Source organism: Thalassophryne amazonica, chromosome 11, assembly GCF_902500255.1.
Source record: "Thalassophryne amazonica chromosome 11, fThaAma1.1, whole genome shotgun sequence".
In the NCBI taxonomy this organism is placed as follows: domain Eukaryota; kingdom Metazoa; phylum Chordata; class Actinopteri; order Batrachoidiformes; family Batrachoididae; genus Thalassophryne; species Thalassophryne amazonica.
The window spans coordinates 83,664,959-83,689,773 of record NC_047113.1 but is presented as its reverse complement, the minus strand read 5'-3'; the positions used below and the strand labels follow the sequence as shown (position 1 = coordinate 83,689,773).

Genomic DNA, 24,815 nt, shown 5'->3' with positions numbered 1-24,815 from the left:
CATACCCTCTCCTTGGATCTGAAGCAGAGGACAATGACGAGGATGAAGATGACCACAATGATGACTGGGAGCAAGGAGTTCATGAACTTTTCCCTGACCAAACCGAGTATAACGACCCAGACACCGATGATGATGACAATGATGACATAACCTCTGGGGTGTAAGCCTGTAGAACATACCATGATGAACCTCTTAGTGAAAATCTCAAAAGAAGTGCTAAGCTAGGTGATGCCTACTATATGTTTAACAAGCGATAAACAGGAGGGAAATGTTAAAGATTTATATATATATATGTTATCACTGTTAAACATTTGTACCTTTGTCTTCTTTCTGTTGAAAATGTTATTGTGCTGCTTTGTACCTGTCTTTAAAATAACCTGAGAATAACTGTTATTCAACTTTGTCTTAAGTATGCTGAGGTCAGTCTGACTGGGAGTGAAGATAGTTATGCTGAGGTCAGTTTTGACTGTTGTGAATTTATGACGCAGAACAGATGATAAGTGCAACAGAAGAGCCTGCAAGAACGGGATGTGCTGACCTTTGATGATAAGATTGAAGGAAAGAAACTGTTTCTCCACGCAGCTGCACTTATTGACGCATGTGTTTGTTTTACTTGAAGAAACTTGTCATGCGTTCTCCCCCCCCAGGACAAGTTTCACGCTGTGGGTAGGTTTTCCTAATAAAAAGAGTGAGCAGGCGCAGCAGCCCTTAGTGCTTTCAGTGGTACTACGTGTACGGACTGTTTGCACTCCTCGCGAGCTAAATTTGACTTTCTGTCTCACTGGTGTTTTTTGACTCTGTTTGTCTTGTTAAAAGTTTTAAGAATGTTTGGAGGAGAAAATACCCAACAGCGAGAATCAATGGAGACCTACATCCGGGACTATTTAGCTGCCGGGCTGATCCGGAACTCCACCTCCCCGATGGGTGCTGGTTTCTTTTTTGTGGGCAAGAAAGACGGTGGACTCCGTCCATGCATTGATTACAGAGGGCTGAACGAAATCACGGTTCGCAACCAATACCCTCTGCCCCTGTTAGATTCAGTGTTCACACCCCTGCATGGAGCCCAAATTTTCACAAAACTGGATCTTATGAATGCGTACCACCTGGTTCGGATCTGGAAGGGAGACGAATGGAAGACGGCATTTAACACCCCGTTAGGTCACTTTGAGTACCTGGTCATGCCGTTCGGCCTCACAAACGCCTCCGCGACGTTCCAAGCTTTGGTAAACGATGTCTTGCGGGACTTCCTGCATCGGTTTGTCTTCGTATATCTAGACGATATACTCATCTTTTCCCTGGATCCTGAGACTCATGTTACGCATGTATGTCAGGTCCTGCAGTGGTTGTTGGAGAACCGGCTGTTTGTGAAGGGCGAGAAGTGCGAGTTCCACCATACTTCTTTGTCCTTCCTGGGGTTCATCATCTCCTCAAACTCTGTCGCACCAGATCCGGCCAAGGTAGCGGCGGTGAGAGACTGACCCCAACCAACAAACCGTAGGAAACTGCAACAGTTCCTCGGTTTGCTAATTTTTAACGGAGGTTCATCAAGGGCTATAGTCAGGTGGTTAGTCCCCTGACAGCCCTGACCTCCACAAAAGTCCCCTTCACCTGGTCGGATCGGTGCAAAGCCGCGTTTAGGGAGTTGAAACGCCGGTTCTCGACTGCGCCAGTTCTGGTGCAGCCCGATCCAAGTCGCCAGTTTATAGTCGAAGTGGACGCCTCTGACACAGGGATAGGAGCCATGCTGTCCCCAGAGCAGGGAGTCCGACAAGGTTCTCCACCCTTGTGCCTATTTTGCCCGCAGGTTGACCCCGGCTGAAAGGAACTATGACGTCGGCAATCGGGAACTTCTTGCGGTGAAGGAGGCTCTGGAGGAGTGGAGACACCTGTTGGAAGGAGCTTCGGAGCCTATTCACGGTTTTCACAGACCATCGGAACCTGGAGTACATCCGGACCGCCAAGCGTCTGAACCCCAGACAAGCCTGCTGGTCACTGTTCTTCGGGCGTTTTGACTTTCGGATCACATACCGCCCCGGGACGAAGAACCAACGGTCTGACACCCTGTCCCGGGTGCACGAAGAGGAAGTCAGGACAGAGCTGTCAGACCCGACAAAAACCATCATCCCCGAGTCCACTGTCATGGCCACCCTCACCTGGGACGTGGAGAAGACCGTCCGGGAGGCCCTGACACGGGGACCGGCCCCAAGAACAGACTATACATCCCACCAGAGGCCAGAGCTGCAGTCCTGGACTTCTGTCACGGTTCCAAACTCTCCTGCCACCCAGGGGTGCGAAGAACCATGGCAGTTGTCCGGCAGCGCTTCTGGTGGGCGTCTCTGGAAGCCGACATCCGGGAGTACGTCCAGGCCTGCACCACCTGCGCCAGGGGCAAAGCAGACCACCAAAAAACCCAGGGTCTCCTCCAGCCTTTGCCCGTGCCTCATCGCCCCTGGTCTCACATCGGCCTGGACTTCGTCACGGGCCTCCCGCCATCCCAGGGCAAGACAACCATCCTCACGATAGTGGACCGGTTCTCCAAGGCGGCCCACTTCGTGGCCCTCCCGAAGCTCCCGATGGCCCAGGAGACTGCATGGGATTCCAGCGGACATTGTCTCAGACCGTGGTCCTCAGTTATCCTCCCAGGTCTGGAGGAGTTTCTGTAGGGAACTGGGAGCCACCGTAAGCCTCTCGTCCGGGTACCACCCCCAGATGAATGGGCAGGCAGAGCGGACGAATTAGGAATTGGAGCAGGCCCTCCGCTGCGTGACCTCCGTGCACCCGACGGCCTGGAGTGACCATCTGGCCTGGATCGAGTACGCTCATAATAGCCAAGTGTCATCTGCCACCGGCCTCTCCCCATTCGAGATATGTTTGGGGTACCAGCCCCCATTATTTCCGTTGGTGGAGGGAGAGGTCGGGGTGCCCTCGGTCCAGGCCCATCTGAGAAGGTGCCGTCGGGTGTGGCGTACCGCCCGCTCTGCCCTGCTCAAAGCCCGGATGAGGGCTAAGGCCCATGCAGACCGCCAGCGTGCCCCGGCCCCTACGTATCAGCCCAGGCAGGCGGTTTGGCTATCCACAAAAGACATTCCCCTACAAGTGGAATCCCAAAAACTAAAGGACAGATTTATCGAACCCTTCACCATCCTAAAAGTCCTCAGCCCTGCCGCAGTGAAGCTGAAGCTGCCAGCTTCACTGCGAATACATCCGGTTTTTCATGTGTCAAGACTCAAACCCTGCCACTCGTCTCCCCTCTGTGCCCCCGGACCGGCACCGCCGCCTGCCCGGATCATTGACGGGGAGCTGGCTTGGACTGTTCGCCGGCTCCTGGACGTCCGTCGGAAGAGCCGGGGGTTCCAGTATTTGGTGGACTGGGAGGGGTATGGACCCAAAGAACGCTCCTGGGTGAAGAGGAGCTTCATCCTGGACCCGGCCCTCCTGGCCGACTTCTACCGGCGGCACCTGGACAAGCCTGGTCGGGTGCCAGGAGGCGCCCATTGAGGGGGGGGTCCTGTTGTGTGGGCCGCTGAAGAAGAGGTACTGCTGGCCCACCACCACCAGATGGCTCCCTGCTTGAAGTGCGGGCTTTAAGCACGAGAGGGCGTCATAGCAACCGGGAGTGACAGCTGTCACTCGTCATCAGCACCAGCTGTCACTCATCCACATCACCACCACCATAAAGGCCGGACTGCAACTCCACCTCCCCGCCGAGAAATCAGCTACCTTGGAGGTAATTTTCTCTGCTGAACTAAATCCTGACTTATAGTCTGAACTTTTCCTGTGGTGTTGCCTTATCTGAGGGATTGGCGTTTGGTGTGATCAGCGACGGCTTCACTTCACACTCCAACCAGATAAGTGGTTAGACAGGAGCTGCACGAGTGTGTGATTGGAGGTGGAGGTGCTCCCTCCCAAAAGAACACAGACGGTGGGATTACTGAGTGTGCGTACTCACACTCATCAAAACTGTTTCTGTTCTCTGCCAGCAGTACCAGGTCTGACAGCTGGAGACGGTGGCCACCTGGGGCTCCAGGACTTGGCGGCTCCGATGTTCTTCAGATCTGTTGGCGGTGAAGGCCGTGTGGGATCCGGCTCAACAAGCCACTGTGTGTGTGTGTGTGTATATATATATATATATATATATATATATATATATATATATATATATATATATATATATATATAGTGTCCATTCGGCTGCTCCCGTTTGGTATTCGGGGTCGCCACAGTGGATACAGCCAGATCCGCACAGGTAGTTGGCACAAGTTTCACACCGGATGCCCTTCCTGACGCAACTCCAGTTTTACCTGGAGAAACACACACAGTCGCTGGTGTTCCCAAGAGATCTCCCATCCAAGTACTAACCAGATCCCGCACTGCTTAGCTTCTGAGATCTGACTGGATCAGGCTTACACAGAGCAGACCGGCTGCACCAAATTTTTTCACAGGACATGCTGGACCCCGAAAAATGATGCCCACCTCTTCCACCATTCGGAAGATTCAGACGGCTTTCGGTGGCTTTTCAGTTGTGTGACTATCCGAGAAATTGTGGAAGAGGTGAGCATGTCACAGCATGTCCTGTGAGACTTCAACACGGAGGCGCTTTTGCTCCTTCAGCAGCTTCGTGCCAAAGCCATCGGCATGAATTTTGCTGCAACTCTTTTCATGGCCAAATCTTCTGTCACAGTGGAATGTGCCGAAAACGTGCTGATGTCCACCTCTTCTCCAATTTCTCGGATAGTCACTCGACGGTCCCACATCACCACAGCGTTCACTTTGGAAATGATCTTGTCATTTCAGCATGTTGATGGCCGACCGGAGCGTGGCTCGCTGTCCACCGTTGTGCAGACGTCTTTAAACTGGTTGTACCGCTCCTTAATCTGTGTGATGCCCAGAGGATCGTCACCGAAAGCCGTCTGAATAATCCAAATGGTTTCCACCTGGATGTCTCCCAGTTTCTGGCAAAATTTGATGCAGTCGCACTGCTCCAGTTGTTCCGCCATTTTCCTTGCAAAGAAAATCTGACGAGAGACTACACACGACCTCACACAAAGGCTGCTTACAAGCAAATTACACAATCGACAGACGTGAAAAAATTCATGCATGCGCACAAAGGTTGAAGGTTGGCTCATGCAAGCACACGTGATTCAAATCCATCAGGTTTTTGAAAAAAATAAAAAGGTCGGATACTTTTCTAACAGACCACATATATATATATATATATATATATATATATATTATATATATATATATATAATATATATATATATATATATATATATATATATATATATATATATATATATATATATATATATATATATATATATAAATAAATTTGGTGCAGCCGGTCTGCTCTGTGTAAGCCTGATCCCGTCAGATTTCAGATGCTAAGCAGTGCGGGATCTGGTTAGTACTTGGATGGGAGACCTCTTGGGAACACCAGCGACTGTTTGTGTTTCTCCAGGTAAAACTGGAGTTGCATCAGGAAGGGCATCTGGCGTAAAACCTGTGCCAATTACCTATGCGGATCTGGCTGTATCTGCTGTGGCGACCCCAAACAAAACCGAGAGCAGCCGTATGGACAACAACTACGACAACATATATATATATAAATTTGGTCTTTTACAGACATGCTCTACTTCTGACTTTTAAACATACCTAGTGTTTAATGATTAAACTTCAGATATAGTATTTGGTCTCCTGCAGTTTATGCACAAAACTGGTTCTTTTTACTTTCACTTTATTATTGATTGGTCATTGGTAAGTGCCTTTGTGTTGTTATATACTCCAGTGGATTTTTTTTTTTTTTTTTTTTTTTTTTTTTTTGTATCTTTTGATTGAAATAAGAAAGTTTGGACATTTTGAATTTAATTTTCCATTAACCTAGGAAACATTAAAAACATTTCACTATTGGTGACCGCACTATGCAAACTGATCACACATTTATACACATTTTTTACAAACATCACATTGACAGTGCAACATAAATGTAAATCCAGGGTAAGGTCCATTTTTCTGTAAAACCAAAGACAGAAGTCACACATTACACATCAGGCTGTTCAGAACAGCACTTCCATGGTCTCGATGAGGGTGCAGAAACACGAGCACATCATCTCCATCCTCCACACCCTCCACTGGCTCCCCATTCACCTCCGTATTGAGTACAAGGTCCTCCTGCGCACCCACCACTGTCTCCACGATGATGCCCCACCTACTTCACAGACCTGCTCATTCTACACACCTCAGGCAAAACCTAGTCAGGCCAACAGCACCGTCTGCTCCTCCCCAGGACAGGGCTCAAGACCATGGAGGACCGAGCCTTTGAGAACGCTGCTCCCTGCCTGTGGAACGCTGTACCAGAACTCCTCGGGGCTCCACAGATGGTCAATGTTTTTAAGAAAGGACTAAAAACATATCTTTTTAGAAACGCTTACAGCTAACGTTATTAATTGATGTGTATATTTTTATGATGTTCTTACTGTTATTTTTTTGTCTCTGTAGCACTTTGAGATTTGGAATCAAATGTAAAGTGCAATATAAATAAAATTGTTATTATTATACCAAATGGCAAATGTCAGCTTTCCCCAGTTTCTCTGTGATTGAAGCCAACACACACACACACACACACACACACACACAGAGGCCACTTGGTTCTCTGTATATATATATATATATATATATATATATATATATATATATATATATATATATATATATATATATATATATATATATATATATATATATATATATGTGTGTGTGTGTGTGTGTGTGTGTGTGTGTGTGTGGCTGAGTTCAGAAACGTGTCTTCTATTCTTCCCATAAAACAGCTTTTCATGTGACGTCATGTTCAGAAATCATCTCCACATGAAATTACACAATGAGAAAAGGTGAATGTTCCCGATCCTCCAGCAGGGGTCAGTGTTTCCCCAATGAGACAAATCCTCCGTCCAGTTTGTTTCCGAACAGCTCTCCGCCTCATGGCTCATTTCCATGCTGCCTCTCGATTGGCTGGCTGCTCCAACATAGCTTAGAGTTGATTGGTCGGAAGGCTGGTACCCGCTCTGTGATTGGTCTGTTTCCTGCTAAATCCCAGGTGTTGTCCTCCCCCTCTCCTCCACCTCACAGTCTGTGCGTGGAAACCTTGCGGAGCGTCTGTGGACTGACCGTGTTTTCGTGCTGCTGTCCGATGAGAGGAGCTTCGGCTGCAGCTCGGAGCTCAACATGCAAACCTCAAAGAGTTTCCGTTTGGATGATTTTATCGCCGGATGGATCGGAGGTGAGCTTTTATTTACATATTTTATGAAATAAATAAAATTCAGAGCTGGTTGGATTACACTTATTAACTTGGAGCACATCTGAGTTTTCAAACACAAATTAAAAGTGAAATTAAAACGTAAACGTTCATCTCCACGTGCATTCAGCAATTAATGGAAGCGAGGACCCCCCCCGACACACACAAACACACACACACTTAAAAAAAAAAAAAAAACCACAAGCGAGCAAATAAAACTTTCCTTCCTTCGGGTGCACGCACGCGCGGGCTGCACATTTTGCTGCTGCCGTGACGTCACTGAAATCTGTTGGTACTTATGTCATTGTGTGTGTGATGTTGAAAGACTGCACAATTTTCACTGTGAATATAAATAAAATATTTCAGCATGTTCTGATAACACCGGATACCGAGCAGAGAAAATGTATCGCTGACCAACTCAGCTCATTTCCTCGAAATCACCCTTTTTTTTACCATGTATTGGTAGAAATCGGACGCAGCCGGTCTGCTGTGTGTCAGTCTGATCCCGTCAGATCAAAGAAGCTAAGCAGAGCAGGACCTGGTTAGTACTTGGATGGGAGACCTCTTCGGGGCACCAGCAGCTGTGTGTGTGTTTCTCCAGGTGAAACTGGAGTTGCATCAAGAAGGACATCCGGCGTGAAACTATGCGGATCTGGCTGTATCCGCTGTGGCGACCCTGAACCATACATGTCAACCCCTTTGAGGGTCCACCTGTATAACCAAGTGAGAAAATCCATAAAATAAGCACAAAATCCTTATAACCTCCAAATTGCACCAGAATCAGTTTTATTACAGTACACACACCCGTATAGCGGTATCACATAACTGGGTTTTTGTCTACATATTAGGAGTTGCCACAATGACATTAAAGTCAGGATCATTAGTATTTCCTCCTCCACAGTTGAATTTAAAACAATAGAGATCTAGTATTCATGTGTCAAGATGAATTTTATAGAACTGAATGTGTCAAATTTAGTTTTTTTTTTTTTTTTTTTTTACAGAAGCAAGAATTGTCACTAATGGAAATACATTAATAAAATGAAAAATAAATTGAATATAATGAACAAAATAAAACATACCTCAGAACTTGAAGTGTATCGAACATCGCCTTGCCAGTGCTGATGTTGCAGACAGCCATGTTGATGATCCTCGACTTCACCCCTGTGTTTATTAGGGATGGGTATCGATAAGATTTTATCAATACCATTATCCATCCGATTCCCTTATCGATACCTCTTGTGATCTTTTTTTGTTTTGGTTTGTTTTTTTGTGTGTGTGTGTGTGTGTGTGTGTGTACTAAAAATAGGCTTTACATGTTTTCTATGTCAGTGGGTCAAAGAGCTTTTTCTTATCGTGCACTTGCTCTGTGGAACTTAAAACTTTCCTTTTTGCTAAAGCTTATAGTTAGGGCTGGATCAGGTGACCCTGAATCATCCCTTAGTTATGCTGCTATAGACTTAGACTGCTGGGGGGGTTCCCATGATGCACTGAGTGTTTCTTTCTCTTTTTGCTCTGTATGCGCCACTCCTGAGCCTGGTTCTGCTGGAGGTTTCTTCCTGTTAAAAGGGAGTTTTTCCTTCCCACTGTCGCCAAGTGCTTGCTCACAGGGGGTCATTTTGACCGTTGGGGTTTTTCTGTAATTATTGTATGGCCTTGCCTTACAATATAAAGCACCTTGGGGCAACTGTTTGTTGTGATTTGGCGCTATATAAATAAAATTGATTTGATTTGGAACGGTCTTCCTGCGACCGTGAGGCAGTCAGAGTCCGTGGAATAAGTCAAGACTTGAAACCTATTTTTATTCTTTCTTATGAATAGTTTTTACTACATCCGCCAAGGAGGCTATGTTTTTGGTCTCGTTTGTTTGTTTGTTTATCTGTCTGTCAGCAGGATAACTCGAAATATTTTGAAATGATTTTGATGAAATTTTGTCGCGTGGTTGCAAATGACAAGAGGAACAAGTGATTAAATTTTAGTGGTGATCCGGATCACGATGCTAACGCGTTAGCATTAAGCAGTTGCAGCTGTCATCACGCTCGGGTGAATTTGTTTTCAAATTCTAATATTTCTTAAATTTATTTTTGTTTATATATTAATAATCTAATGATTATTATATACAATTTTAGAGAGAGACAAAAAGAAATAGATCACTGTGCCAAGGAAGGAATCTCTTTAGGGTCAGTGACCCTATGACCTTGTTTAGAGAAGTGTTTCAGAAATGTTAAAAAATTAATATATTTGCAGTTTAGTTGAATAATAAATTGAATTTTGTGTCTTGTTTTTGTCTATAAGCACATGCAATATCAATATCAGTGCTCAGATGACAGTAGCTTCTGGTAAAGGTGCAAGTTGCAATAAACTGTGATGCCAAGCGCTAAGGATACATGCTATCCAGTCACAGCAGATGAAACTTTTTTACTACTGAGCAAACATCGTTAGACCTTTTTAGGTTCAATGATTCCACGGAGTGTAGATGTTATGGCATCAGTGACCCCATGGCCTTGGCGGAGGTTTGCACTCTGAGTGCTTCTAGTTTTTTATCTTTTATTCTTTTACTTCTGTTTTTAATTATGTATTTTTTTTTTTTTATTTAATTTTTTTATGTTGAACTGTTCTATGTGAGGTGCCTTGAGACAGATTTTGTTGTGATTTGGCACTTTATAAGCCCATTAAATTGAAATTGAACAACATTTTATTGAGTCTTAAAGTAAATAAATATGAAATTGGTCACTGCATCCTTAAACTTTGAACATAATAAACTCTGTGGATCCTTGTTCTCTGGACATAAATGGGAATAAACGAAATCTGTAGTTTTTCTCGAAAGCATTTCCTTTCAGACATTATTGGCATGAATGTCACGCCATAGCTCTGAGCTGAGCTCTTGCAACCGGTGTCCCGTCGAGATGAGGTGTGTCGCGCTACTGCAAATGCGTGCGCATGCGCACATCGCTCTACCCCAGATTTGAAGACGTCACCCGTCGAGATGAGGTGTGTCGCGCAACTGCATATGTGGAGATGATGCAACTCGCTCGATGTGCAACTGCTCATGCGTTTTTTTTTTTGTTTTTTTTTCCCCCCCTGTACCCACTACCAAGAAGTGCGCTTCATCTGCGGAGGTGGAGAACAGCCAGTGGAGCAAACCACGTTTTTAAAAAATATATATATAGAAACACACTGCTTCACTTTAAATGCACAATTCCGTTTCAGACGATCAGCACAGACGCTTTCTCTTAAAAGGCTTTATTTTACTCGGCATGTGGCTTTGTAAACTTGTAGCATTGCCTGCTACTTTGATTAGCGCTTACATTAGTTATGGACATGCTCTACGGTCGTCTTCTGGGATTTTTATACATTGACTTGCCCATCAAAATAAGCGAACTTCGTCAAGTAATTTTTTCAGTGCACGCATATGCAGTTACGCGAGGCACCTCATCTCGACGGCGCACCTCATCTCGACAGAACACCGGCTGTGCTGCATGTCAGGATGTAATTCATAAAGAATACAGCACGTCTCATTCTGTGAGGGGGGGAAAAAACATTGTAGTAGATTGTAGTTTCTTGTCTGTAATTCAACGTTTTAAAGAGGTGTCATTTTATTTAAAGCGGCGCTTCGTTTTGAAGTTATTAATTCCGACTGGACTCTGTCTCAGCAGAGAGCCGCGCAGCGTTTGAAGCAACAGAACGGAGGACGATTCTGGTTTCTTGACTGCAACAAGACAAGAGTCCCAGTTAGGACTTTAATCCACATAAAAGTGACTGACATTTTAATGGCTTTGAGAGGGGTTCGGAAGCGGACTTGCCGTTTCTGAAGAGCATCGAATCAAAGAACCAACGAACTAGTGGATCGAAGCATTGTTTCATTGAGTCACGCTTCAAAGTGGAGTTGCGCTGCAGAAACGGTTGATTACAGAGCCGCTGCAGACCAAACCCTGAATATCCGTAAGACTTTATTTGTATGTTCGTATGACTCTGAAACTCGGAAAAATACGTATAATTTACGGACAGTCCGTATAAGGTTGACATGTATGCATGAACAATAAGGGGAGCAGCTGAAAGGACAACAACGTTGGTAGAAATGTAACATTCTGCCCTTGCTTGACAGGTCGTAATCAAATTGATTACATTATTTAATTAAGCTTAATTAAATTGTAATGTAACAGTAATAGACTGGGGGAAAAAAGGTCATGGGATCAATTCCCACCGGCCAGCTTCCTCCCACACCCAAACACATGCAGGGTAGATGGACTGTCTGTAGGTGTTTGTCTGTATATGTCCCTGAGACAGACTAGTGTCCTGTGCAGGTGTACCCCCCCCACACCCTATGACTGCTGGGATAGGCTCCAGCCCCCCCCCCCCCGACCCTTAATTGGAGTAAGTAATTGAAGAAGAAAAAAGGGAGTGTGTGGTTCTCCATCTTGTGCATTCTGAGGATCCAACATTTCTCAATATTGCACCTGTCACGCATTCTCCAGAAAAGTTGGTTCCTCAGAATGCACAAGATGGAGAACCACACCCCACTTCCTCTTCTGGATGCAGTGTTCTAGCTACCGCAAACTTGCGTTATGGCCCATTACGCTATAATTTTGGACCGTTACGCTTATTTTCAATACAGCATAATGGCTCTGTGATCAACTGTTTGAAAGGAATAATGTCTGAAAGGAAATGCTTTTGACAAAAACTAACAGATTTTATTTCTCTTTATGTCCAGAGATCAAGGATCCACCATGTACGAGAGTTTATTATGTCCAGAGTTTAAGGATCCAGTGACCAATTTCATATTTATTTACTTTAAGACTCATTCAAATGTTATTCAATTTCAATTTAATCAGCTTATAAAGCGCCAAATTACAACAAAAGCTGTCTCAAGTTGCCTCATACAGAACAGTTCAACATAAAAAAAATAAAATAAATAAATAATAATAAAAAAAATTCAAATACCTAATTAAAAACAGAAGTAAAAGAATAAAACATAACAAAATAAAAACTACTCATAAGAAAGAGAATAAAAATACGTTTTTAAGTCTTGACGTAAAAACATCCACAAGCTCCGACTGCCTCACTGAGGGCCATGTACTGGCTAACCCAGAATGAGATTGCCCACTCAACAAACTTCCCCAGCCTTCTGGACATGAAGGGACTTGGGCTGTCGTGCCTGGCTTTTCCCCTTTGGGTACCCCTAGAATGGCCAATTTTTAGCTTAAATTTTCAAAAGCTCCCCCCCTTCCACACCATTCAGTCATCGTTGAATTCCGAACGTCGACGCACAGGACTGATGTCGGTGTGTCTTTGTCGCGGCACTCTTCGGGGCGGGAACATTTGTCTTTGGGTTTTTCACTCTGCATCTGTGTTCTTCCCGTTTTTGGCTGCAGGAGCTTCCAGTGTGGTCGTCGGTCACCCGCTGGACACAGTCAAGGTGATTTTTTTTTTTTCTCCTTATGTGTTTCATGATGTATTCACAAACTTTCCAGCTGTACTGATCTCATTATCTGCACTTAAATCACATGATTAAGCAGCTGAGCAACATTCCTGCGGTTGACTGGGATTAAAGCCAAATCTTGTGGTTAACTTAATGCAAAAAAACCATTCAACTCATTTTTCACGCTGCAGAATGTTGTGCTTTTATTGATGTGTGTATTTACATGCTCATGAAGTCACAGCATCCCCCAGATATTTGCAGAATTTTCTATAAATGAACATTAATGCCTATAATACATGTACGAGTATTTGTTTTTCACGGCTGTTGAAGTGCTGAAGGTTTTGTTTTATGCTTGTTCTGTTTTGGTTTCCATTCAGACGCGGCTGCAGGCGGGAAAAGGCTACAAGAATATGCTGCACTGCGTCATCACCACCTACAGGAAGGAAACGGTGAAAGAAAATCAAAACTATTTTTAAGTTGTGTATGATTTGGACTTGAATTAAAAATGATCATGAAGCCATAACTCTTATTTTTCAAAACCTGGTTTATGACAAAAACCTTTTGAGCTACAGCTCTGCATCTTCTGAGCTGGCCAAAATGTCAGGAATAGTAACAAATATTGTGCACTTTTGTGCATTAGGTTTTGTTTTAACTTTGGCACCATTGAATCACAATTCAACTTTAAAGAGAATCCAAGTTACCATATTTTCTGGCGTACAAGTTGCACCAAAGTACGAGGTCTGTCCGTAAAGTATAGGTCCTTTTTATTTTATTCAAAAACTATATGGATTTCATTCATATGTTTTTACGTCAGACATGCTTGAACCCTCGTGCGCATGCGTGAGTTTTTCCACGCCTGTCGGTGACGTCATTCGCCTGTGAGCACTCCTTGTGGGAGGAGTCGTCCAGCCCCTCGTCGGAATTCCTTTGTCTGAGAAGTTGCTGAGAGACTGGCGCTTTGTTTGATCAAAATTTTTTCTAAACCTGTGAGACGCATCGAAGTGGACATGGTTCAAAAAATTAAGCTGGTCTTCAGTGAAAATTTTAACAGCTGATGAGAGATTTTGAGGTGATTCTGTCGCTTTAAGGACTTTTCACGGTGCGAGACGTCACGCAGCGCTCTCAGGCAGCGTCATCAGCCTGTTTCAAGCTTAAAACCTCCACATTTCAGGCTCTGTTGATCCAGGACGTCGTGAGAGAACAGAGAAGTTTCAGAAGAAGTCGGTTTCAGCATTTTATCCGGATATTCCACTGTTAAAGGAGATTTTTTTTTAATGAAAGACGTGCGGGCGGATTGCAGCGTCGGCTTGCAGCCGCCGCGATGCTCCGTCACGGGAAAAACACCTCTGTTGGAAGCCTTGAGGACAAGTTGGAACATCTCCAGCTGATAAACAATTTCTCATATACTCACTCCACTGAAAGCCATCAAAAGCCAACTGGATTTTAACAAATGGTTATCAACACGGAGGTGTTTTTCCTGTGCCACCGCGCCGCGTCGGCTGCATCCCGACGCGCGGACCCGTCCGCACATCTTTCATTAAAAAAATCTCCTTTAACAGTGGAATATCCGGATAAAATGCTGAAACCGGACCTATACCTATACTTTACGGACAGCCCTTGTATAAGTCACACTTTTTTTCCCCTGTGTGTTGAACTTTTTAACTCATCGTTTCCCTGGTGGTTAGTTTAACAGTAGAGTGGAGCTCAATGTAGCACATGTGCACACCGCAGTGTGGTCTGTTACTTAACATAAGAACTTTTAAATTCCAAAAATAAGAAAGATGGAGCGTGTGATGGACAACATAGTTGATGCTATTTGATGTTGTTTGGAGAAGAGTAAACGTCAGATACACAGAGATGGAAAACTGGACACACCAGATGGACTTGGATATGGGGTAGAAACCAGAACAGTGCTTCCTCAAAGAATCTGTATGAGCTAATCATGACTAGAAGTTGGTAGACATCAAGAATAACTTTTGTTTAGTGTAATACAATTATGTCATTAATTGTGAAGAAAGAAAATGCACAATTTATGGGGAGAACAGGGGGCACTGCACAGCCCAAGCATGGACTCCGGTATGTTTTCTTCTTCTGTTCTCCCCTCAACTCCTGACAGTGTCTTGTCCTCTTCATTCTGCTCCAGCCTGTGACCTGTCTGTTTTTCATAACTGTTGGACACAGATGAGTTCTTGAAGGCTTCCCAGTTGCAATGTTTTTGAGGGGGTTTTTTTGTTGTTTTTTTTGTTAATAAATATGATCTGCAGCACTTTATTTTGGGTGAACTTTTAAATGACAGCTATAGAATGAAATGATTTTGATGAAGTATTTAATTTTCAATTTGGTGAAAGAATTTGGTACATATATATTTTTAGTTGACTGTTGGAAATGTAAAAAAAAAAAGCATATTTTCTATTTTTACAGTTTTTCTATGTTAAATGTCAGTTTTTGCATGTAAACATGATGGCAGGTTGTGGGGGTTTAAATGTTAAATTGCACATAAATTAGACATTTTCATGCCCCCTTCAAAAAAAACTGTCTTGATGGCTGCACAATGCCAGTGGTCAGTGATTTTCAGTGGAAAATGAATGCGGTTGAAGCAGTTTGAAAGGCAGTGAGACCAGAGACAAATTTGGTTTTGAGAACTGCAGAACTTCTGCACAAGTGTCGTCAGTCTTCTCCACTCAGTCTTGTTTTCCTCAGTGGTCAGAGGATATTTGGCGACAGCTGTGTTTAAGTTTAAACGCGTGTTATTGTCATGCAACTGCTACATTGAATAGTTTCCACAGAGAGAAAATATTTGACAGCTTCACCTCCTTTTTCTTTCTTGTCTTTATTCAACAAGAAAAACAAAAACAGGAGTGTTTTCTTTTTTCCCCACCATGGCTCTGAATCTCTGTCTCTGACTTTCTTTGTTTTAGGTCACAGGCTTTTTTAAGGGAATGTCGTTCCCGCTGGCCAGCATCACCATCTACAACTCATTGGTATTTGGTGTCTTCAGTAACACACAGAGATTCATAAGCAAGTATCGCTATGGCGACGGGCAGCATCCCTGCAGCATGCTGGACCTGATGGCGGCCAGTATGTTGACCGGGCTGGTGTCGGTCAGCCTGGGAGCCCCGGTGGATCTGGTCAAGATCAGACTGCAAATGCAAACGCAGAGAGTCCAAGCAGGTAAACTGGCAAGACACCAAAACTTTTATTGTAGGTTTGAAAGCAATCGAGTGCAAAAACAATCAACTGATTTATCAATTAGTTGTTTGGTCTATAAAATGTCAAAGGGAGAAATAAGGGAGAGATGCCTTTTTTCACAACCAAATGATGTTCCATTTCCAAGAAAGTATACATATTTAAGAAGCCAAAGTGGGAGATTCTGTTTTTTGTTTTTGGTACATTTCTCAATTGTCGATTATCAAAAATGTTGTGGATTAATTTAATAATTAATCATAACTGATTCATTGTTGCAGCATTAAATGTGCCATTAAAATGATGATTTTGTGCAGAAAAATAAGATTTCCAACACAGATTTTTTTCACATTTGAAGACATTTTCCTGTTGATTTAACCCTCAAGTGACCAACAGAAAATGTCGACTGATACGACTAATATGGCCAAGTGTTGTTATTTACAACTCATTGATTTTATATTGGAATACTTTGATATAAATGATTGTTTTAGGGTTCATCATATGTATTTCACTCTGTAATATATTTGTCCATCATCCCTTTTATCATCACGCTGGGCATCAAGAATCAGTCTTGATGCTTGTGCAGCTGTAAATCTTGCTGTAGGTCTGTTTGCCATGTTTCCCTGCAAAGCAGTAACATGCATATATCATTTAAGTCTTTCAGTAAATGGTTCTGTGGTCCATTAGCATGGCTAAAACCCTTCAGCTACTAGGGAACTTTGCCCCCCCATCCCCCACCAGGCTCCTCTTGACACCCCCCCCCCCCCCAGCCATTTTAAGTATTTTTCTTTATTTGCCTCTCACATGCTTGGAAGCTCCTAACCATCCTCCATGCTCCTAAGCATCTAACCATGTCATTTCAGTCCTTCAGACTTTTTTTTTTGTCAGTAAATGGTTCTGGGGGGCATTAGCATGGCTGAAACCCTTCAGCTTATTTTCAAAGATCCAAATATTTTTACATGTAATTTACCCGCTAAATAGTCACTGACTGACCTCAAGAGCTGTCAAGGTGCACGTTCAGCGTTCCCGGTTTCATTGTCAACTCAACATTTAGCATTTCCTGTTTCAGTGTCGACTGTCCACTGAATTTGCCCAACATCTCTTCTATTCATGCATAATCTCCTCTATTGTCTTTTCTTTTTAATGATTGTTTTAATTGAGAAGCAAAAAGTTAGACAAACCTTAAAGAGAATAAACATACTACAGCAAAAACAACATATTCATGAACAGATTAATCTCCTCTGTTGTTGCTCCACAAAATGTTCAGTATTTGGTATTGGTAGGTGTTGATCAGGCTAGACCTTGCTTGTGTGAAGCGCCTTGAGGCTGAAAATAAATTGAAAAGAAATTTCCTATTTCAGTGTCGACTGTCCACTGAATTCACGTGAGATCTTCTCTATTGTCGCTCCAGGAAATGTGCAACATTTGACATTTCTGGTTTCAGTGCGGACTCAAAATTCTGCGTTTCCGGTTTGGGCATCGCTGTATCATAGAGCGAGCTTGATAGTGCGAGGTGCTGTCGCTCATAAAATATAATTTTTAGAGTTGGCAAATTACAATACCATCTGAAGCTATAATGCCGAAAATCTCAGATCTTCCCGCATAATGGTCTCTCAAAGGATGCTGTCCTGCATAAAGGGGCCCTAAAGGTGACTCATTTTGGTCAACCATGTAAAAAACATCATAACTGCAACTGTTAATATCAATATCTGACACTGTTGCCCTTTTTCCTTATATGTCCAGCAGATATCCAGCAAATCCTCTGTGTGCAATTTATCCAGTTTTTAATCCGGAGTTCTTTCCACTGGCATCTCTGTTGGCTTCAATATATGAGTGTTTGTTAGTGTCTGTTGCTGGCATTTTATTTCTCTTTTACATTGTTTTGTTCCCTGTTTTGGCACTTTCAGCTACAACTGAGTTCTACTGCACTTTTTCAGTTAATGCTAGCAACTGTAATCCGGCAGCCTCCTTTTTAAAAAATTATTTAAATCATAAAAATGATTTTCTTTGGCAACACTATAATTCCATTGCTTAGTGTTCAAACTAATGTCCCAGTCACACATAGCAGGAACCAGGCCGACACTGCAAAAATGGTCATAATTCAGATGCAGTCGGGGGGAATAGAGGTGTGATCAGCCGTGTCAGAATGCAGCCAGACTGCCCCGTGCACACCTGCACAATACAGTCCAAACATTATAGACAACAGTCAGACGCCACTGACATTGGTGCTGTCATCACTCACTCACATCTTCACTCGTCCTCACATTCCCAGCACTCGCTGACCTCTCACCAGGAGGAGGGTGCGCTGCCACATGTGCGTGTGTAGAACAAGTGATCCAGGCAGCGTGCGAGTGTGTGGCCAAAATGTTTGCTCAGCTACGTGTATGTGTGTTCATAATAACTGAACGAGCCACTCCATGTGCACATGTGGGGCGCACATGCACGTACCAGCCCAGGAGCTGTGCTTCCCGAGTGCGCACATATAAAGGCTAAGTGTCAGTGATCGCCTGCTGTTGTACAGAATCCCTTTAGGTGTTTGATCAGTATAAAGCTCCAATCACTGGAGCATTGCTAGATTTTATTCTTCCAGCTGTACTCTATAAACTGCTGGTGAACTGTGCTGGCAGTGCCCAAACTTTCTCCATGTGCGCATCTTTCTTCAGACGCAGCCAGCGAACTTGTTCCTTTCCTTTTTCTTTCACTTGTGGCCATTTCAGCGTACTTGATACGCATCTTAACACAACTCCAGTGGGATTATCAGTACGGGACGATGTTTCACATGGGATTTATTTATGCCAGAGGTGGATCATGCATTTGTGAGCCAATCAGTGTTGCCAGCACCTAGCGCAACCAGGTGAAAGGGGCTTCACCACATGCTGTGATCCCTGGCTGCTGTCTGCACTGCATGGAATGCTTCTTGTGTACCGGAGGTGAGTTGCATGTTTATTTGTTATCATGAGCTGGGGAAACGGTTCCACGTCATACCTGCAACAGAGTTATGCCGCGTTCACACAAATTCGCGTCACCATCACCCGGGGTGTCGCTCTGCTTGGGCCGAAACGTTCGCTGTGAAAATTCGCCCCAATGCGTCACCAAATAGGAAGAGCTTCCATTCCGCTCACCGCGAAGTCAACATGGCGGACCTTGATCACACGGAGCAAGTTGCTGTGCTCTATTTGTTGTGGAAATCAAACAATCAATTTCAATTTTATTTATATAGCGCCAAATCACAACAAACAGTTGCCCCAAGGCGCTTTATATTGTAAGGCAAGGCCAAACAATAATTACGTAAAAACCCCAATGGTCAAAACGACCCCCTGTGAGCAAGCACTTGGCTACAGTGGGAAGGAAAAACTCCCTTTTAACAGGAAGAAACCTCCAACCGAACCAGGCTCAGGGAGGGGCAGTCTTCTGCTGGGACTGGTTGGGGCTGAGGGAGAGAACCAGGAAAAAGACATGCTGTGGAGGGGAGCAGAGATCAATCACTAATGATTAAATGCAGAGTGGTGCATACAGAGCAAAAAGAGAAACACTCAGTGCATCATGGGAACCCCCCAGCAGTCTAAGTCTATAGCAGCATAACTAAGGGATGGTTCAGGGTCACCTGATCCAGCCCTAACTATAAGCTTTAGCAAAAAGGAAAGTTTTAAGCCTAATCTTAAAAGTAGAGAGGGTGTCTGTCTCCCTGATCCGAATTGGGAGCTGGTTCCACAGGAGAGGAGCCTGAAAGCTGAAGGCTCTGCCTCCCATTCTACTCTTACAAACCCTAGGAACCACAAGTAAGCCTGCAGTCTGAGAGCGAAGCGCTCTATTGGGGTGATATGGTACTATGAGGTCCCTAAGATAAGATGGGACCTGATTATTCAAAACCTTATAAGTAAGAAGAAGAATTTTAAATTCTATTCTAGAATTAACTCGAGGCCAATATGGGTGAGAGATGCTCTCTCCTTCTAGTCGTCAGTACTCTAGCTGCAGCATTTTAAATTAACTGAAGGCTTTTCAGGGAACTTTTAGGACAACCTGATAATAATGAATTACAATAGTCCAGCCTAGAGGAAATAAATGCATGAATTAGTTTTTCAGCATCACTCTGAGACAAGACCTTTCTGATTTTAGAGATATTGCGTAAATGCAAAAAAGCAGTCCTACATATTTGTTTAATATGCGCTTTGAATGACATATCCTGATCAAAAATGACTCCAAGATTTCTCACAGTATTACTAGAGGTCAGGGTAATGCCATCCAGAGTAAGGATCTGGTTAGACACCATGTTTCTAAGATTTGTGGGGCCAAGTACAATAACTTCAGTTTTATCTGAGTTTAAAAGCAGAAAATTAAAGGTCGTCCATGTCTTTGTCTGTAAGACAATCCTGCAGTTTAGCTAATTGGTGTGTGTCCTCCTGCTTCATGGATAGATAAAGCTGGGTATCATCTGCGTAACAATGAAAATTTAAGCAATGCCGTCTAATAATACTGCCTAAGGGAAGCATGTATAAAGTGAATAAAATTGGTCCTAGCACAGAACCTTGTGGAACTCCATAATTAACCTTAGTCTGTGAAGAAGATTCCCCATTTACATGAACAAATTGTAATCTATTAGATAAATATGATTCAAACCACCGCAGCACAGTGCCTTTAATACCTATGGCATGCTCTAATCTCTGTAATAAAATTTTATGGTCAACAGTATCAAAAGCAGCACTGAGGTCTAACAGAACAAGCACAGAGATGAGTCCACTGTCTGAGGGCATAAGATCATGTGTAACCTTCACTAATGCTGTTTCTGTACTATGATGAATTCTAAAACCTGACTGAAACTCTTCAAATAGACCATTCCTCTGCAGATGATCAGTTAGCTGTTTTACAACTACCCTTTCAAGAATTTTTGAGAGAAAAGGAAGGTTGGAGATTGGCCTATAATTAGCTAAGATAGCTGGGTCAAGTGATGGCTTTTTAAGTAATGGTTTAATTACTGCCACCTTAAAAGCCTGTGGTACATAGCCAACTAATAAAGATAGATTGATCATATTTAAGATCGAAGCATTAAATAATGGTAGGGCTTCCTTGAGCAGCCTGGTAGGAATGGGGTCTAATAGACATGTTGATGGTTTGGATGAAGTAACTAATGAAAATAACTCAGAACAATCTGAGAGAAAGAGTCTAACCAAATACCGGCATCACTGAAAGCAGCCAAAGATAACGATACGTCTTTGGGATGGTTATGAGTAATTTTTTCTATAATAGTTAAAATTTTATTAGCAAAGAAAGTCATGAAGTCATTACTAGTTAAAGTTAAAGGAATACTCGGCTCAATAGAGCTCTGACTCTTTGTCAGCCTGGCTACAGTGCTGAAAAGAAACCTGGGGTTGTTCTTATTTTCTTCAATTAGTGATGAGTAGTAAGATGTCCTAGCTTTACGGAGGGCTTTTTTATAGAGCAACAGACTTTTTCCAGGCTAAGTGAAGATCTTCTAAATTAGTGAGACGCCATTTACTCTCCAACTTACGGGTTATCTGCTTTAAGCTGCGAGTTTGAGTTATACCACGGAGTCAGGCACTTCTGATTTAAAGCTCTTTTTCAGAGGAGCTACAGCATCCAAAGTTGTCTTCAATGAGGATGTAAAACTATTGATGAGATACTCTATCTCACTTACAGAGTTTAGGTAGCTACTCTGCACTGTGTTGGTATATGGCATTAGAGAACATAAAGAAGGAATCATATCCTTAAACCTACTTACAGCGCTTTCTGAAAGACTTCTAGTGTAATGAAACTTATTCCCCACTGCTGGGTAGTCCATCAGAGTAAATGTAAATGTTAAGAAATGATCAGACAGAAGGGAGTTTTCAGGGAATACTGTTAAGTCTTCAATTTCCATACCATAAGTCAGAACAAGATCTAAGATATGATTAAAGTGGTGGGTGGACTCATTTACATTTTGAGCAAAGCCAATTGAGTCTAATAATAGATTAAATGCAGTGTTGAGGCTGTCATTCTCAGCATCTGTGTGGATGTTAAAATCGCCCACTATAATTCTTATCTGAGTTAAGCACTAAGTCAGACAAAAGGTCTGAAAATTCACAGAGAAACTCACAGTAACGACCAGGTGGACGATAGATAATAACAAATAAAACTGGTTTTTGGGACTTCCAATTTGGATGGACAAGACTAAGAGTCAAGCTTTCAAATTAATTAAAGCTCTGTCTGGGTTTTTGATTAATTAATTAGCTGGAATGGAAGATTGCTGCTAATCCTCCGCCTCGGCCCGTGCTACGAGCATTCTGGCAGTTAGTGTGACTCGGGAGTTGACTCACTTAAACTAACGTATTCATCCTGCTGTAACCAGGTTTCTGTAAGGCAGAATAAATCAATATGTTGATCAATTATTATATCATTTACTAACAGGGACTTAGAAGAGAGAGACCTAATGTTTAATAGACCACATTTAACTGTTTTAGTCTGTGGTGCAGTTGAAGGTGCTATATTTTTTTCTTTTTGAATTTTTATGCTTAAATAGATTTTTGCTGGTTATTGGTGGTCTGGGAGCAGGCCCCATCTCTACGGGGATGGGGTAATGAGGGGATGGCAGGGGGAGAGAAGCTGCAGAGAGGTGTGTAAGACTACATCTCTGCTTCCTGGTCCCAACCCTGGATAGTCACGGTTTGGAGGATTTAAGAAAATTGGCCAGATTTCTAGAAATGAGAGCTGCTCCATCCAAAGTGGGATGGATGCCGTCTCTCCTAACAAGACCAGGTGACAAAGCTGACAAACATCACCAGCGGCGCCGTCCCTGGGTTCACTACATCCTTATGAGACGTTCCCAATTAGGGGAGTTTCATTATCTGCTGCAGGAGCTGCGTCTGGATGACAGCCACTTTTTCAACGGTACTTCTGCCTCTCCAGGACCCAGTTTGAGGACCTCCTGTCCCGTTCACGCACGCACATGTGAACAATTTAAAATGAAATAACAAACTGGCTGCTTGTGCGGTTCCTCGCTCTCCCCTCAAACTCTGTCATAATTGTCTTAAAGGATAAAAGGGACATAAGTCCTGCTCACAGGCTGGCTGCCAGAGACGGGACATGGCTACATCAAGTATAAACTCCAAGCATCTCCACATGGGCGGGAAGAGGGCGACACGACACGATGCAATGCGTTAGCATGCCACAAACGCGCTAATCACTCAAAATTGCTTTATTTGCGTCCGTCGCATTGCATGACTTGGACTTTTGTGGTGCCACAACGCGTCCTTCCATAGGGATTACATGGCAGCCTCTCACCGCCATTGCTCGCGTGGTGTTCGGTGTGAACACAGCATTAGGTGAACATGTAATAATACATGTATTACAGCTGTGACATCCCATTTAGCTGCATTGCGGGGTGCTGCACCAAGTCTCTGATGCTCACAATGATGTACATCAGAGTGCCACATACAGGTTATTACATATCAACACTTCCTTTGCCCTCCCTAGCCGAGGTCCAGGTGAACATACGTGGCACAACATGCCGGCAGACTTTGCCATGACCGATTAATCTCAATCAACCACGATCAGATCGTTTCAAATGCTGTTATGATGCCGTCAGAAAATGTAGATTGAGCTCAGATGACAGATAAACTGGACATAGACGGCCGTCAGATGCATGTCCCACCTTTACGGTGCCAAGAGTGCTTTGAACTTGGGACAGCCAAGGAAATGGGACCAAATATGTAGATGCTCACAGACTGCCATCCGTAAGTCTTCAGACCGCACCTCAATACTTCGCGACTGTGGCTGGATGTGTCATTCTGAGTGAATTTGGCCTCAATCAGCGTATGTTGAGGGTTTAAATGATTCAGTGATCATCAAGATGATCAAAAGTCACCTTTTTAGAAACAATTTAGAATTTTGACCCATCTGGTTTATAAATACAGCAATAACATGCAACTTGACAGACTAGGAAACATCTCGGGAAACTGAATTACTAATATCTGACCGTAGAACCCTTTTTGGTATTTGAGTGTAAAACGTTTACATTATGAGTAGTGTCATGTCATAGCGCCTCTTCCTGTTACACTGTAACACCAATAAAAGTGAGGTCAAACAGTGTAAATACTGTGAGATAAACACCACGTAGAACATTTACTGCGTTTCGTTTGTTTATGACATCAGTCAGACTGAGGCAGCACTCTTAGTGTTTTAATTAGTCATTTCTTCACAAACAATTTAGTTCATGTAAAATTCAACCATTCATTATGGTCTCACAGATACAAAGGCCAGAATTCATTGCCTTTTTATATGTGCTTTATTTTCAGCGAAGCTCCATCTCGCCAGCAGTGCATCACATGGCAACAATGGCCCTCTGCGCTCTGTGGAAATCCACAGCCAGAATCTGTACCGGGGCCCCATCCACTGCATCAGCACCATCCTGCAGACTGAGGGCCTCCAGGGCCTGTACAGGGGGGGCGGGGCCATGGTCCTGCGGGATGTTCCTGGATACGCCCTCTATTTCATACCTTACACCATCTTCTGTGACCTGATGAACCCGGACCCCTCGTCCATCCCTCATCCGTGCTCTATCTGGCTAGCTGGAGGGTTGGCAGGTAAACAGTGAAGGTGACAATATGCTGCGTTATAACAGAAACATCGCTGCCACAAATCAGCATTTTCATTGATTCATTTACCAGCTTTTTTTTTTTTTTTTTTTTTTTTAATCAGTTGATCTTTTTTTTTTCTGTAAAATGTGACAGAAGTGTTGTTGTTAGCGTCCAAGCGGAAGCCTACAGATGTCGTCAGATAATACATTTCACACTGATATCGGTGAGCCCTGTTAACTTGTGCGAGTTGGGGTCCACAAAATGGAACCATGAGTTACAGTGAGGAAAATAAGAATTGAACACCCTGTGATTTTGCAAGTCTCCCACTTAGAAATCATGGAGGGGTCTGAAATTT

General features: G+C 43.4%; 1 protein-coding gene across 1 annotated transcript in view; it reads left to right on the top strand.

Moving 5' to 3' along the window:
- Nucleotides 1-7,164: 7,164 nt before the first annotated feature.
- The window catches only part of slc25a48 (solute carrier family 25 member 48), a 59,083-nt gene continuing 41,432 nt past the window's right edge, over nucleotides 7,165-24,815 (top strand). Inside the window, exons 1-5 of the mRNA XM_034180964.1 lie at nucleotides 7,165-7,276; nucleotides 12,661-12,704; nucleotides 13,085-13,156; nucleotides 15,626-15,878; nucleotides 24,179-24,473. Of these exons, the coding sequence (XP_034036855.1) occupies nucleotides 7,222-7,276; nucleotides 12,661-12,704; nucleotides 13,085-13,156; nucleotides 15,626-15,878; nucleotides 24,179-24,473 (719 nt within the window). The 5' untranslated portion in view covers nucleotides 7,165-7,221. The remainder of the gene's footprint in view (nucleotides 7,277-12,660; nucleotides 12,705-13,084; nucleotides 13,157-15,625; nucleotides 15,879-24,178; nucleotides 24,474-24,815) is intronic.